Raw genomic sequence first — 16,572 nt, 5'->3', positions numbered from 1 at the left:
GTATCTGGGATGGGCTGTTGCTAGTCAGGATCATTTTGGTCATCCCATGTGTTATCTTGTGGATCAGGATCCCCAGGGTCATCATAATTGTATTGAGGATCTTCCCCCATGTACTCTCCCTAATTATCATCAGAGTGTGTGGGAGAGTAAGGAACGAAAGGAATATCAGGCAGAAAAAGAGGAGGAGTGAATGGCCTTGAGGGAGATGTGCCAAAGTCTTTTTTCTTTGGAGGAACTGGAGAAGGAGTGTCTTGTGGTAAAGGCCTCTTCTTTCGGTGGTAAACTATGCGGTGTCCTGTATCTGGATCGATATATAATTTAGCTTGCTCCTCTGTCACTGGATCTGGGTGGAATAGTTCTTCCTCAACAGTCCGTGGCTTTGGCATCGAGGGTTTAGGGTTATGAACCTTTTTTGGAGTCTGTGGCTCGGTGTTTTTTGGTGTCGCAGCTCCTTTGGGCTCGACAGCTGTTTTAGGTTCGGTAATCTTTCTCGGTTCGACGCGTTCTTTGGCTTTAGAGTCTTTCTTTGGTTCGGCGGCCTTTCTAGGCTCGGCGACTGGTTTTGGATCGGTAAGTTTTTTGTCCGAAGCCTGCTGTTTCTTTGGGTCGATTTTCTTTTTTGTGTGTTCGGCAGCCTTTTTTGGTTCGTCTGTATCAGTTGGATCGACTACCTTTTTCCGTTGGACGATTGTCTTCGGTTCCGATGTCTTTTTGGGCTCGACGATTGTATTCGGTGCAGAGTGTTTTTGCGGCTGGACGCTCTTCGGTGCCGAGGGTTTCGGTGCCGATGGTTTTTCGGCGTCAACAGCTTTCTTAGGCTATACACCCTTTGGATCGACAACCTTACTTTTTGGGTCGATCTTCGGTCGGACCACCTATCTTGGTTGTGCGTCCTTCGGGTCTACCAGTTTTTTTGGTTCGATGACCTTTGGCTAGAGAACTCTTTTTGGCTCGATGACTTTTTTCGGGCCTGGGCTACCTGAAGGCGTTTGTTTGTGCTTCGGAGTCGAGCCGAGAGGTGGAGTTTCCGAAGGAATGTCTCGATCTTGGCTACGGCCTTTCTGCGATGCTTCGACCGGAGCCTTCTTTGTTGGGCTGAGTGGAGTGGGGGCTGGGTACTCACAGTTTTTTGCACCGGTGTGATCTGGTCATCGGAGTCAGATTGGTCCTCAACGGTGATGATCTCAAGATCAGAGTCGGGGGCTTCGGGAAGCTCTTGGTCGTCCTCGAAGATATTCTCCGGTTCCGGTGCCGACTTCTGCATCTCTCGCCTGGCAGCCCCTCGATTCCGGATAGTTTTCTTGGATCGAAATTGGGCACACGGCGGGCAATCTTCTTCTTTGTGTTCAGGTGACAAACACTTGTTGCATACTGTGTGTTTGTCAGTATGTGGGAACTTTGAGTGGCATTGTGGGCACCTTTTAAATGGGCTCCTTTCCATTGACGGAAGTCGCACGTGGCGTCGATAAGGCCCAACAGCCCGTATCGACGACTGGATCGAGATGAAAAGCTGGATGGAGTCGAGGGGTATCGAGCGAAAACAATACCGTCGAGTTTGAAGGGCTTTTGGCCTTAGAGAGTAGTTAGTTTCGATTCCGTGCTGGAGTGTTGGAAAATAACATCCAAACCCTATGGCGGAAAAAACAATCTGAGGATGGAGTGGATGCCCATGCGCACTGTAGTCCAAGGGAGGAGTCACCTATCTCGTGATACTTGGAAGATTCTTCCAAGACAACAATGTGCAAACATCCGGACCCAACACTAGGCAGCGATCTATCCAAAGATAGGAATTCAGCAGCCCACATGCCTCGAACATACTGAAGCTAATAAATTGAGTGTTTACGGAATCAAAATTGATTTTTAGAGGCAATCAATGCAAGGGTCTCAGGTTGTTGCAAATGTAATAGGTTGATTTTTGTCAACTTAAAACGTTGCCTGCACATATACATAGTTGCGCGATATATATATAGGTTACTGTACAACATTCTCCAAATTAACGATGGAGACCATTAGCATGGATTTACAAAACTACCACTGTGAATTTTGAATGTCTTACCCAGTTTGGAAGCCAAACATTTATTCAAACATTGAAAGGCATTTATTTTCTTCATTCTTACCGAAGATTTTGGTCCTCCTCGTTTTTTCTTCTCTGCCTTTTCCTTCTCTTCCAGTTCAAGGTTCTCTCTTTCAATCAATGTAATTAGTGTATTACAGCGCCTTTGCAGTTCCTAGAATATAGAGAATAATATCCAAGGTCAATACGATAAAAACAATTACACATCTATGTGCCATACAAAGGATGAAAACCTGCACCATGAGCAAACCCAAAGGACTGTGAAGTAGTACCAAATTTGCATCCATGTGAAATATGATGGTCGTTTTAACTCACCATTGCGGTCCTTGATTTGAGAAACCAATCAAATCTGAATTGGGGAGAGTTACGTATACACTGCCGAAGTTCATCATAGACATTTTCCTTGTCGAAGCCCAGCTTGTGCAGCATACAGATAAGAAACCGGTCCTCTTCCTCTGTATAATTTTTACCTTTGTTAGTCCCATAGGAAATTCTCAGCTGGTGGAATGGGGCTTTATATCTGCCAATCTAAAAGGAGAGATTAGATTCCGATTTGAATTTCCACAAAAATATTCAGATTTAGGCTAAGCGTGCTATAGGAAGGCCATAAAGTGTCATGGTAACAAACACAATAATCACATCCCTAAATACACATCAAAACACACATGTACTTTACTTACTTACTAGCAAAACACCACTGCTTACCAACGAAAGTTCTGCACACATTTTGCAACATTAGAAAGATAATACATTTCAGTCCAGACAAGTTGGATTCCTCTAAAATATGCAAAGGTGATAATGATCAAATTCAAATACTGAAAAAGTTTAACCAATGCATGGCCTCTCAAACACTTAAATAGCTCAAATATAAAAACGCATATCTAGATGTTTCTTTTAAATAGCAAATGCATATTTTATTTCATTGCACAACTGTTCTGTTTGAACTTATCCACAATTCTTTTTAACAAGGAAAAGAAAAACTAATAACCTAGGTGAGTAGCATTAGGTGAATAATGGGAGCCGCTGCTAAGAGATTGCCAAGAGGTCCTGGAGAGACAATGCAGCAACCAAAGGCTGCAGTTTATTTTCGCAATCAAAAAAATAAGTTACTTATCATTGGTAACGCTCTGTTAGATACTTTAATGGTAGATTACTTAACTTGTGAATGTTCCCAGGCAGCAAATTGGAATCAGAAACTCGTGCAACGGCTTCAGCGCAGCGGTAGTGGTCACGTGGGCATTTGTCATAATGGAATCACATCATTATGACATTTCCAAAATAAAGAAAACCCACCTGCCGAAATCTGACTAAAGAAAATACATTTTGGTAAAATGGTACAAATGGCAGAATGGATTTCCCACGAAAACTAAGTTTTTCTGGAAAAGGTAAATTGCTAGTATTTTTAAATAAATACCATCACAGTAGTCTTTTATGTGTCTACATAGACCAGTCACTGAGGTAAAGGACTACTGTTTGTACTGGCAGCAAGTAAAAAAGCCAACAAGGACTCTTATTACTCCCAAAAGCCCAATCAACAGAATGGGAAAAGTGGGCGGTGAACAATCTGTAGTAAGAGTATCCACCAGAAAGGTAACAGGACTTGGTATAGGTAGGTAAAACGTACTTTCAATTGTAAACCTTTACACAGAAATGTAATTGGGAATGGATTTGCAATTGTTACAGGTTGGTATGTTTAAAAAAGCAGGTTAAATTACATTGTAATTACTTTAACAAAACTTTTTGATTACTTTCAAATTGCAAGGACTTCGGGGGGGGGGTATGCCTAGATACCACACTGAGACATCTCACAATACAAGGCAAGTAAGACTTATTAATTTAAGTTATAGTGGCTTTCCTCCATACAAAACAGTTCGGGTTGAGGCTGCAGATGTAGTCTTGGTGCTTGAGTGGTGTGGGGGGACTTGAACTCAGGGTGTGGGCATCTGGTACAGAGTGGTGAAGAGTCACGGAGCAGTCTTGGCTTGAGCAAATCTTGTGCTCATGTGAGAGTCTGCAAGCTGAGTGCAGGGCAGGTATCCCAGGCGGCTGCTGGACACGCCGGTTTCTTTGCTGTCGTCAGGTCAGAGTTGGGACAGGCTGGTAGGGCTGTGGCTAAAGCAGTTGGTGTCCTCTTCTTCCTGGGTCAGCACGGCTCTTCAGTCATTCTTTCTTCCTCGAATCTGAGGCGCCAAGGTTCAGGGTTGCCCATAAATACTTAATGTAGGGGTGTTAAAGGGGTTGGCAGATTGGGACAAATCCCTTCCTTGGGGTGGTTACACTCCCTATTATGCCACCCTTTGAGTGGGAGGGGGCATGAGCAGAGGCTAATGCCCCCTAATTGGCCGAGTCCCCTCATCTCCAAGATGGAGGGGAATGAGATGTGTACTTCATCTTGCCTTCCCGACCTGAGGGGTAAAGTTGGCAAAGGTGAGCACACCCCTTTTCCTAGCTGGGTTTTTCCACCGATTCTCCTGCCCAAAGTGGGGGGCAGAACCGGTGACAACCAGTTGCTGGGGGCAGGGACAGCTTTCAAAGGTGGCAGGCCTTTGAAGCGTCCCACTCGTAGACACAGCCCAACCTGTGGGAGGAGGCATTACATCTCTGCCCAGGATGGGCTTTGTTCTGGACTCAGAGAGCAGAGACTCTCTACCAGGGGTCCAGAAACCTCTGTGGTGGTGGCATGTGGCGGGCAGCCATTCAGAAACCACACAAGGGCCAGTCGTTTTTCAGGGGGGCATCTCTACAATGCCTTCAAGTGCATTTTACATTAAATCTCACACTGGCATCAGTCTGTGTTAGACCTGGTACCATTTGCGTGGGTCTCCCTTCCATTTTTCGCTTTGGTCTCTTCTGTGTTTGCTGGTGTTAGATGCTCTGGGCGCTGTGCCACTGCCATTCAGTGCCACAGCGCGAATGCTCCCTATTGTAAATTGACTGTATGAATTGGTATAATCCTAATTGACCCAAGGAACATGATCGGAAAGTCGAATTTAGTATGCCTGAGGTCCGAATATTAAAGTGCATCTTTTAGGGAGGATCATTTTTATATTCTGTGATTGAAAATACCACTATTAGGAAGTAGGTATTTTCTTGCCTAAACCTTCCAGTGTGCTCTACTGTTGTGTATTGGCTGTCTGGTTTTGGAGGGTCAGGGCAGGCTGAGCCCGACCTGGATTGAATAGAGAGATCTGCAGTGGAGTATGGGGAGGCGTGACCCTTTGATCTGAGCAGGGCTTTGCCTGGCGAAGAAGTTACTTACCTTTGGTAACAATATATCTTTAAGAAACATTAGTTAGTGATAGGTTCCTTACCTTAGAATATCCCCAGGCGTCAGACTGGATCCGGAAAGCTTTTGTCGGCAGTACCCCTGCGTGTCGATAGGCGTCGTCGTACAGCTCCGCGTCCGTCGTATTAGCCTAGATGACATCACTGGAGCTACTTGGACACGACCATGTGCGCAGACGTCAGTTCTGTAAACAACTTTCCTCTCCAGGAAAGCAGAGCCAAGCAGGATACTGACCACTGGTGCATAGAAACTAGGGCCCGAAAGGATGACCTTAACCCTAGAAATCAGTTTGCAGAACGGGGAGGATGGGTAGGGAGGTAAGAATCTATCACTAACTAATGTTTCTTCGATATATTGTTACCGAAGGTAAGTAACTTGTTCATCTGAAAGAAACACGTTAGTGACAGATTCCTTACCTTAGAATAGATACCCCAGTAACACCAACCTCAGTGGTGGGTCTGCAAACTAATATCACACCAGAAAGTCCCTGAGAACAGGACAGCCAAAGAAGCCGTCTCTCCGGACTGGACTGTCAAGGCAATAATGCTCTGTAAAAGTGCGCAGCAAAGCCCACATGGCAGCCTGACAGATGTCTTGCAGGGGGACACCACATCCCAATGCAGTAGTAGCTGCTGTCGCAGTGGTAGAATGGGCACGCATCCCTACCGGAGGTTAATTTTTAGCCATAGAACAACAGGCCTTGATAAACAAGACGACCCAGCGGGAGATAGTCCTCTTGTGAACAGCCCGGCCTTTCTTGGTGCCTGCGTAGCCAACAAAGAGCTGGTCATCCACCCGGAATGCTTGTGTGCGATTCTGGTAAAAGGAGAGTGCATGTTTTGGGTGCAGACGGTGGAGCCTCTCCCTCTCTGGAAGGGTGCGGAGGCGGAAAGAAAGTGGGCAAGGTGATAGTCTGCCCGATGTGGAAGACAGTGACAACCTTTGGCAAGAAGGAAGGACGAGTGCGAAGCACAACCTTGTACGGATGAACTGACAAAAAGGCTTACAAGAAAGAGCCTGAAGCTCACTCACTCTCCTGGCAGAGGTGATAGCTACCAGGAAGGCAGTTTTCAAAGTCAGATAATTGTGAAGAGGCTCAAAGGGAGCGCACGAGAAGTTAAAACAAGATTCAAGTCCCACTGACTCACTATGAAAGGAACAGGAGGGAACATGCATAATGTCTTTTAAGAATCTCTGTACAACAGGGGACTTGAAAAGAAAAGGCTGATCTGGAAGTCTCAGAAAGGCGGAAATAGCCGAAAGATAGCCCTTGATAGTGCCCAGAGCAGAGCCCTGCCGGGCCAGAGAAAGAAGGAACAAAAGGACCTCAGAAAGAGGGACAGAAAGGGGATCCACAGCCTTGGCTGTGCACCATGCCACAAATTTGTTCCACCTGCAGGCTTATACTGATTTAGTGGACGGACGCCTGGCTGCCAGAACGACATCACAGACTTCGGGAGGAAAGTCAAATGGAATCAATTGTCGCCGCTCAATCTCCACGCATGTAGGTGGAGGCTGGACAGGTTCAGGTGGAGAACTGTCCCCTGCTGCTGCGATAGAATATCCTCCCGCAGAGGTAGTCTGATCGGGGGATCCAGGCTCATTGCGAGTAGCTCGGGATACCAAACTCTTCGGGCCCAGTCCGGAGCCACAAGGATGACTTGGGCCCGGTCGCACCTGATTTTCTTCAGCACTCTGGGTAGAAGAGGTATAGGAAGAAAGGCGTGCAACAGACCACAGCTCCACTCGTGACGAAAAGCGTCGCCTAGCGAGTGCTGCCTTGGAAATTCCAACGAGCAGAAAGGCGGATATTGCGTGTTCTCTTCTGTAGTGAATAAATCCAACCAAGGCTCTCCCCACTGTTGAAAGAGACCTTGCACCAACTCAGAGTGAAGACACCATTCGTGATTCATCAGACACTGGCGGCTGAGTTAATCTACCCTGGCGTTCAAAGAACCCGCCAGGTGTTGAACAGTCAAGGAAATGTCATGATGTTCCAGCCATGTCCAGAGGCGCAGAGCCTCTTGACAGAGGGTCCACGACCCCACCCGCCCTGTTTGTTGCAGTACCACATTGCGGTGGTGCTGTCCGTGAACACCGGCACTACACTTCCCCGGACAGAGGGAAGGAATGCCTTCAGTGCAAGTCGGCTAACCCGAAGCTCCAGAAAGTGGATGTGGAGCCGGGACTCCGCCGGGGACCAGAGGCCTCTCACCTCTGCCTCTTCCATGTGGCCGCCCCATCCCAGTAGGGAGCGCGATTTGTGAGCCACACGTGCAGTGCCCTCCGAGATCTGGATGTGATGGGACAGGTTGCCCTGATGCTGTGCCCATTGAACCTTCAGGTCCCACTGCAGAGCCCGCATATGTCATCATGTTGCACTAGCAGGAGGAAGCGGTTGACGTTCCTGAGGTGCAAGAAGGGACGCAGGCCCCCTTTCTCCTTCTTTGGGGACCAGGAAGTAGTGGGAATAACCACATCGTACTTCTTGCCCAGGGACGCGCTGGATGGCCCCCTTGGCCAAGAGGGCTGTGACGTCCTGCTAGAGAAGCGCAAAATGGTCCCCAAACATGCGGTGGAACGGAGGTGGTATGCCTGGAGGGGCAGACTCGAAGGGGAGGGAGTAGCTTCTTCAGGCGATTTGTGCACACACCTCTCCGAGGTAACGGAACGCCAGTGAGGAAGGTGATGGCGAATCCTGCTGTCCACCGGCGTGAGTGTGTGCCCCAAAGCTCAGACTAGGAAGGCTTTGAGGCGGATGCTGCAGGACCGGAGGTGGACTGACCCGCACGCTGGCCCCCCCTGTGCTGCTGCAGCGGAACGACATCCGCGGTCGCGAAGAGGTTGGTTCTGCGCAGGCTTCTGGCTGAACGAACGTGTCGGGTGCCCCTTCCGTGGCCACAAAAGGAACAAAAAGCAGACGTGGCCTGGCGTGTGGTGAAGGGACCCAAGGACTTGTCCGTAGTCCAGGAGTCCTTAAAACGCTCTAGCGCACGATCTACCTAATTACCAAACAGGCGAGTACCATTAGAGGGCATGTCCATAAGAGAACTTTGTACATTCCCTGAAAAACCAGTGGACCGCAACCAGGTGTGGCGACGGAGGGCCACTGTTGTGGAAATCGCTCATAAACACAATGGGCCTCTCGTGATCATGTTGAGTTGGGTTATTTGCTGAACACCAACTGTCATTCTCTTCACTTGGACTTTGCCACACTTTTGTCTGGACTTTGCCATTTTTTGGTACTTCTTCCTATTTTGCACCTTTCTACTTTTTAAATAATTGACTGTGCAGGTCTATGACAAACATTTGTGCACCAAATACGAAGTACAGGCAGTCGTTTTGGGGAGAGGCAGGCGCTAAGGGGGTGCAATAGTTCTGCACACATTCAAAAGGTTTTGAAAAACGCCAGCAAAGGGGACCAAATGAGTTAATTGGGAAGCTCTTAATCTACATTTAAGAGCAAGGAAAACAAACATGTTCCAAGAAGCAGGGTTGCAGTCTATAAACCGTGCCATATCAGGTGATGGGACATGGTAGAACGAAGTTGAGAGGTCAATGGCACCACCGGTTAGCTGGCAGGGGGTACTAAAAAATGTTTCCTGATCCAGTCTAGCACCAGGGGAGATTGAAACGGGGAGGAATCTCCAGTTAGAAGTAGCAATCAGAAATAATCCAGCATCAGTATAACAAGAGGCCAGCAAGTTATCTGCCGCTGTGATCTTAGTCAAGTTGAAAAGTTTGTATGTGCAGGAAAGTATGTTCTGCTTTCATGGTTACCCACACCTTTTGCCTGGTGTCAGTATGTTTTGACTGTAGTTTGTTGGGATTCTGCCCAGCATCTATATGCTCTTTCTCCCAAAAGGGCTTTGATACTTACTTCTGTACCTCCACAATTGGCTACTGGTGTACCTTATAAGTCCCCAGAATATGGTAGTAAGGTACCCAGGATGTAGGTAAACCAGGGCTCTCAAATGGGCTGTAGCATGTATTGTGCCACCCACGGGAGTCCACTAAAACTCCGACTACAGGCCTGCCATTGCAGCCTGTCTGAGATGGTGCTTGAACCCCCCACAACAGACATAAGTTTCCTTATATCAGAGATCACTGCACTAAGAACCTTTAAGTCACCTCTGTGGTAGGCCCTTTAGTCCTGATGACAGGGTGCATGGCTATAAGTGTGAGGTTGCCCCTGAAAGAGCAGGACACCCCTACAAATCCCGGAGTCGATTCTCCAGGCTTTGTAAGTGTGGTTACCGATTTTATGACATAGTGGACATCAGTCATTACGAGATGTCTACATAATGGCTGCGCTGAACCTCATGTTTTTTTTTTTTTTTTTAGACTTTTACTATTAATAACAAAATGCAGCGGTGCAAGGCATTATACAATCATCTTTGGCAAGGCTACACAAGATCTCAGCATTGTTTCACAACATTTTCAGGATCAGGAATATATAAAGCCACTATCTTCAGAGGTTGTTCCTTCCTCAATAGTTACAGCAGTGTACCCAGGTCAAAACTATGAGAAAACCAGCAACTGGTCCATTTGTTATAGTATCTTATCCTCAGCTACCCGGTGTGGGGGCTTCCATTGTCTCACCCACTCTATCCAATAATGTTAGTCTCTTCCTCCTCAAATCCACTGGTAGGAGAAATGCAAATTTCACCCCTATATTTGTTCCACTTTCCCCACTTGAGGTCCCATTTTCGAGGGCATCCCCTCCCCTTAAAAACAGTTTTTTCGGCAATCATGGCATAGTCCATGTCTTTTGCCCTGTCCCTTACGCATAGCGTCATGTCCACCCCCCATTTCTGGGCGATATTACGTTTGGCGATAGTCCAACCCATCGTGGCCCTTGACTGCTCCGCCTGTGAAAGGTCAGTGGCCTCCCAGATATTGAGGAGGCAAAGTTTGGGAGATGGTTGAATGGGTTTGTCACATGTCCTAGCCAGTTGTCTGGTAACGTCCTTCCAATATTGTTGTATGTGAGGGCTGTCCCAGAGAATATATGTGTGAATGTGCTAATCTGATTGCACGGTCTGAGGCAGAGCAGATGAATGAATGAAAAGGATCTTATCTTGCGCAGACTTAGCCCCAAGGGCGTCAAGGCGCCTAAATCAAATATATCAGCTAAGCCCCCTACAGTAACACTCAGCAGCATGCTCTCATTGGTAGGCCCTCTTAAAGAGACAGGTTTTAAGAGCTTTTTTAAATAGCTCAATTGTGGGAAGGGTTTTTATATCAAGAGGGATAGAATTCCAAAGCTGAGGGGCAACCACGGAAAACGCTCTGGCTCCCCATCTGGCTAGTTTGAAACGCGGAACAACCAATTGACAGAGTCCCGCAGACCGAAGGCCTCTTGTAGGGACGTAGCGCGTAAGGAGAGAGCCAATGGCACTAGAGGAACCTTCCGTCACAGCTCTGTAGGCTAAGCACAGAATTTTAAAAGAGATTCTGTGCTGCACCGGTAGCCAGTGGAGTTCTTTCCTAGCTGCAGTGGCAGAGGAGGTTTCCTTCCCAACCTAAATAACAATTTGGCATCAAAATAGACCCTGTGGGGAATTTTGAGCTGAACCAGCCGAAGTCGTATAGGAATCGCTACCTCTTGGGGAGAGGCAAGTGCCTCTCTCCAGTCCTCGTCGGCTATCACCCCCAGATAAGTTTCCCAGCTCGACCGTAGTCTCAGCATTGGGTCAATTCGGTTGTTCACTAATTTCTTATACGTGAGGGAAATGGCTTTGCGGTACATTAGGTCTAACAGTAGTCTGTCCTCCAACGGGGAGGAATCCGGAAGGGGGGGTACCGTTCGGGAGGGCCGAATCAATGGCATGGCTAATTTGGAGATATCAATAAGTCGATGAAGATGCAAGTTGATACTTAGTTTGAAGATCCGAAAACGTTGTCTTCTTCCCTTTCACCCACATGTCCCCACTGTAAATATCCCAATCATGTCCCACTTATCCCAAAAACTGGATAGGTACTGAGGTGGACCAAAATGTCAGATTCCCACAAAGGGGTTGCCTTTGTCAGACACCCTTGCCCCCCCCCCCCCCAGCTTACGCTGGACTCCATGCCACACTTCTACCGTACGAGCCGTGGGGCCAGTCAAATGTAGCTTCCGATAGTTTGTATATAGTGCCCTATTGTAGCCCCTCTTACCCATTAGCCAATGGTCCATGTGAAAACTAGGATCATCATGCGGTCCAAACACCCATCTGTTAATGGGCGTCAACACCGATGCCCGATAGTAGAGGCGCATGTCCGGCAACTCTATACCTCCGTAATACAATCCCATGGTAAGTTTGTTTTTGGCAATCTGGGGAGGACGGCCCTCCCACAGCAATCCCCGCACCACCCCTTCAATTTTCGAAAAGTAGGGATCAGGAACAGGATTGGGAGCATTTTGCAGGGCGTAGAGAAAGCACGGCAGGGTGAGCATTTTAAACAGGGATGCACGTCCCAAGAGAGTTAGGGGCAGCGATCGCCAATGCGCAACATCCGATCTAAACCGCTGTAGGGGCCCCAGCAGATTACGTTCGAAGGAGAGTGTAGCGTCAGATGTATTAAAAATGCTCCGATATCGGAAACCTCGACTCGCTACTGGAATGTCAATCTCGAGGACTATATGGGGGCTCTACAGAGAGTGCAAACATCAGGGATTTGGACCACTTTTGTCTGATACCCTGAATGCGTGTCAAATATATGAAAAATGTTTAACACCCGTCGAAGCAAGCGGCAGGAGAGGCCAGACAGAGTCAAATATTGTCCACGTAGAGCGATATGCGGTCCTCATGGTCACTCGTCCATTTGATGCCCCTTATGCCCGAATCCCCCCTGAGCCAAACAGCGAGTGGTTCCAGCACAATGGGAAAGAGGAGCGGTGACAGCGGGCAACCCTGCCTCGTGCCACAGAGGGGAAAAGAGGCGGAGCAATGATTGTTTACCGAGACGTGCACCGTGGGCTGCGTATATAATAGCCTGATCCATCTAATCAGTTTGGGTCCAAACCACATACGAGCAAGAACAGCAAACAGATACTCCCATTCTACAGTATCAAATGCCATAGTGGCATCAAGCCACAGTAAGATCGCTTCCATCTCAAGGGTGTCTATTCGCCCCAGTGCTCCATGAACGCGTCACAGATTCCGAGCCGTATTTCTACCCGGCATGAAGCCTGACTGGTCTGGATGAATCAAATCATTGAGATATGGGAGCAGTCAGTTGGCCAGGATTTTTGCTTCAACCGTAATCAGAGAAATAGGGCGATACGATTTGCAATCTTCCGCTGGCTTACCGGGTTGGGGAAGAACTACAATGGCAGCTGTGCGAATGTCCGCCGGAAGAAGGATTCATAGATTCATTCGTTGCCATCGGTTTAAGAAGCTCCATAGGAAATCCATTAGGACCCATCGCTTTGCCGGCCCAAACATCCTTGCCTTTTGAACCTCTATTGCAGAGATGTTTGCCTCCAATGCTTCTCTATCCTGATGGGGGATGCATACTACCTCTATAGTGGCCAGGAGATCTGCTGCCATCGAGGCTTGTGAGGCCAGTGGGACTCTATACACTGCCTCAAAATGAGACGCAAAGGAATCAGCAATTCCCTGAGGGTCAGGTATCAAAACCTCGTCAGGGCCCTTTACTGCTCGCACCCATCTCGCTGCTTGTTCCTTGCTTTCCAGCCACGCCAGAAGAAGTTTACCCATACGCTTACTTTGTTCATAAATCCTGTGACAAGTAGCCAGGGAACGCATAGTGACGTCCTCCAGAAGGAGCTGTCTGTAATCTGGTCTTTTAATTTTAATACAGTGTTGAATGTCGAGATCACAGGTCTGAGAGATGGCCTCCTCCAATTACAAAACATCCCTTTCCAATTCGACCACCCTCCGGTTACGCTCGGTTCTGTGGCCCACCATGAAAGACAACGCCTTACCCCTAAACACCACCCCATATGCACCCCAAAGTGTCACTGCCGACTTGACCGATCCTACATTTTTGTCAAAGTAATAGTCTGTATCTTACCGGAGGTTTTCTTTAATGTGAGGTATCTTCAATGCCCATGGCTGGATCATGATTGGGCCGGGACACCAAGTGCGATGTGTGCCAAGACCGTCAAAACAAGGGAGTGATCTGATATTCCTTGTATCAAGCAAGTTGAATCAATGAAATTTTTCATATCTTGGGCCTGAGTAAACAGATAGTCGATACGTGATTTACTACCATGTACACCTGACTGAAATGTGAAGTGCGTGTAGTGTGGGTGCGACCACCTCCATACATCTACCATCCCCAGAATATTGGTGAACTCTTGGAGTTGTGAGCCCTGTGCAAGGTCCTGTCTAGGCGGAAGCCGGTCGAGTAGGCCGTCCATGGTCAAATTAGTCGCCCCCCATTACTAGCGAACCCATGGCCAAGTCAAACATCAACGCCCCCACAACCTTAAATGTTAGACGCTGTAATCCTGGTGGGGCGTACACTGAAACCGCATTAATGACCCTACCCTCCAACGTACCTGTGCATTCTGCGTACCCACCCTGTGAGTCTGTCCAGGTGTTATGTACCACATAGGGGCAGCCTTTGCGTAGGAGAAGCCCAACCCTTCTAAAATCAGTGGCGATACACGAATGTGCTACCATGCGGTATCCCTTCCTGTTCAGGGCCATGCACGAATTCCCTATTAGATGGGCCTCTTGTAACAGTATTATGTCCAGCGCATGCCGATGCATATATTGTAGGACAATGCCCCTTTTAATTTGGTCCCCCTAGTCCATTTACGTTCCAGGTGGACACTAAGTCCTTGACTAGGCGCCATCAGAATATGCCAACAGTACAACTACCAGTCCATCACCACCCCCTTTTGTACAACTTTGTTCGCCATAAGTTGGCAGGGTATGCTCGGTGTTTAGTCCTTGACCAGGCGCCATCAGAATATGCCAACAGTACAACTACCAGTCCATCACCACCCCTTTTTGTACCACTTTGTTCGCCATAAGTTGGCTGGGTATGCTCAGACGTGAGTCCCTTGCTCACTTTGCCACTGGATTCAAGCAAACTGGGCTGAAGACGCCTGAAATGCCAGAAACCGGTCCCCGGAAGCTTGTTTCCGGTCCAGGGAAGGCATGGCTTGGCAGTTCAGGCTGGACTGTTCCCATGAGGCACAGGGTCAGACTGATTTGCATATGGCCATGTCTGAACTGGGATGGCAGAGTGGGCTAAAGAACGGTGATGGATTAAACCCAGATCTGTTGACTGGGTGTGAGTGTTGGATTTGTTCAGATGCTCCGTCCATCACCACCCCCTTTTGTACAACAGTACAACTACTACATCGGATAGTCCGTCGCAACCTGTCACCCCAGAGACTATCTTCAGCGCGACACCAAGGCTGTCAATTTGCATTACAATGCCGTGAAACACCATGCCAATATTAAAGACTTTGATGCCAAATAAGATGCTAACATTCCAATAATCATCACTAACCGCTACAAGAAACCAAAAAAAACCCAACAGAGCCAACCCACTCCAGGCCCCCCCAATTGCCCCCCCCTCCCCCACAGAACAGGACTAAAACCGCCCGCCCCAACATGCAGAGTGCCTGTCGCCCACCCTTAAACAACTTCAGGGAACGTGAGCAACCGCACTCCCAACCACAAATGTATACATTACACAGTATCCACCCCGGCCCAACCACTCCCCGAGGTTAAACACAGATTGATGGACCCACTGGGCCCACTAAACGCCTATATAGTAGTTTTCTCAATCACTGGTACCCTTCGGCCCACCCAGTTAAAATGGAAACTCTAGGTCAAATTAAAGTGAAAAACAGTACGGTAGTCATGACAGTAAATGACCAATTAGGGCACTGGGTCTACACATGAAACTTGGGCCAAATTCTTGAATAGACACCGAGACCCTTTGGCCCACACAGCTAAATCACGAGACCTTGAACAAATGCAATTGAGGAACAGTACTTGTGCCATGGCACTAAATGACGAGGGCTTCCATAGTCCGGAGTGTATCCAACATAGTCTTACCAGACCTCGAATTCAGCGCCCCCCAGTGTGTCCCTGGGAATCAGAATCAGAATGCAGAGGAGAACGTCTCTGCTGGTGCCAGTCTTCAGCTCCATCAGAAGCGGAGGACACTTTTTGCGATTTCTTTCTGACCATGCGCCAGCCTTCTAACCAGTCCCAGGCATCCACTGGCCACGTGAAAAACCACAGCTTGCCATTGGCTTCCACCATCAATTTGGCTGGGATCATCATAGCGTATTTAATCTCTTTGTCCCGGAGGGCCCCCTTTACCTCCAGGAAACTGGGGCGTTGTTTCTGCACCCTCAAAGTAAAGTCTGGCAAGAACGTGATCTTACTGTTCTCGAAGTTAAGTGGGGGAGGGGGGGCTCTCGCAGTCTTAAACACCCGGTCCAGCACCCGGCTTCCGACAGCCCCCTAGCACACGGTGAGCAGTTCAATTGAAAATTATTTGGAAAGTCCTCGTGGTTGCAAATGTTTAAGAACTAGTTCCTCAACAAAAAGATCAGCCACCTGCCCGTCCCGGCACGCCAAGAATGCGGACGTTGTTGTGCCGCATTCTTCCTTCGTAGTCATCCAGCTGCAGAGCCATTGCCTCATGGGAGGTACGCGATTCGGTTACCTGTCTTAAGAAGGGTGGTGTCTGTGACAAGTTCCTTGGCGGTACGCTCCACTGTGCCCAATCGCTAAGCCATTTTCTTCACATCTTCCCGAATCAGAGCCACCTCTGTTGCCACTATCTATTCGCACCTTGAGGGAGGTCCTTACCGTCGTGATGGCCTTGAGGATATCTTTGTTCATGGGTCCCATGGCCTAGTTCGGGCCTGCAGTCTCCCCTCCGATCCCCTCTGTCGCTTATGCCATGCAAATTTATCCAATTTGGCCAGTGTCGCCGTACGGTTGTTGCATCCAGACGCCATGTTATATTAGTCCGGTGGTTGCCACATGGTGTGGGGGTGCGACCGTTACTCCCCGCCGCCTGCAGTGGAATCTTCCACTCTGCCTGCCCGTTTTGGCCTGGGGCACCCCGTTCGCAAGACACTGGCTCAATTTCACTGCGACCACCACTTCACATTGGAACCCACACTGTCCAGTTCTGCCCTGTTCTCAACTGCCCCCAGGTTTAGCTGCACAACTGGAACCAGGTTAAACCTACGCTATGTCTAGCTGCCAAGACTCCT

The 16,572-nt window shown here is 48.4% G+C and overlaps 1 protein-coding gene across 1 annotated transcript in view; it reads right to left on the bottom strand.

The window, feature by feature from the left end:
- SMARCA5 (SNF2 related chromatin remodeling ATPase 5) overlaps window positions 1-16,572 on the bottom strand; it is a 472,009-nt gene that overhangs the window by 47,839 nt on the left and 407,598 nt on the right. The window contains 2 exon segments of the mRNA XM_078676875.1: window positions 2,118-2,228; window positions 2,390-2,602. Of these exon segments, the coding sequence (XP_078533001.1) occupies window positions 2,118-2,228; window positions 2,390-2,602 (324 nt within the window).

Source organism: Lissotriton helveticus, chromosome 2_1, assembly GCF_964261635.1.
Source record: "Lissotriton helveticus chromosome 2_1, aLisHel1.1, whole genome shotgun sequence".
Taxonomy (NCBI): domain Eukaryota; kingdom Metazoa; phylum Chordata; class Amphibia; order Caudata; family Salamandridae; genus Lissotriton; species Lissotriton helveticus.
Note: the sequence above shows the minus strand (reverse complement) of the source record. Positions and strands in the feature narration are given on the sequence as shown.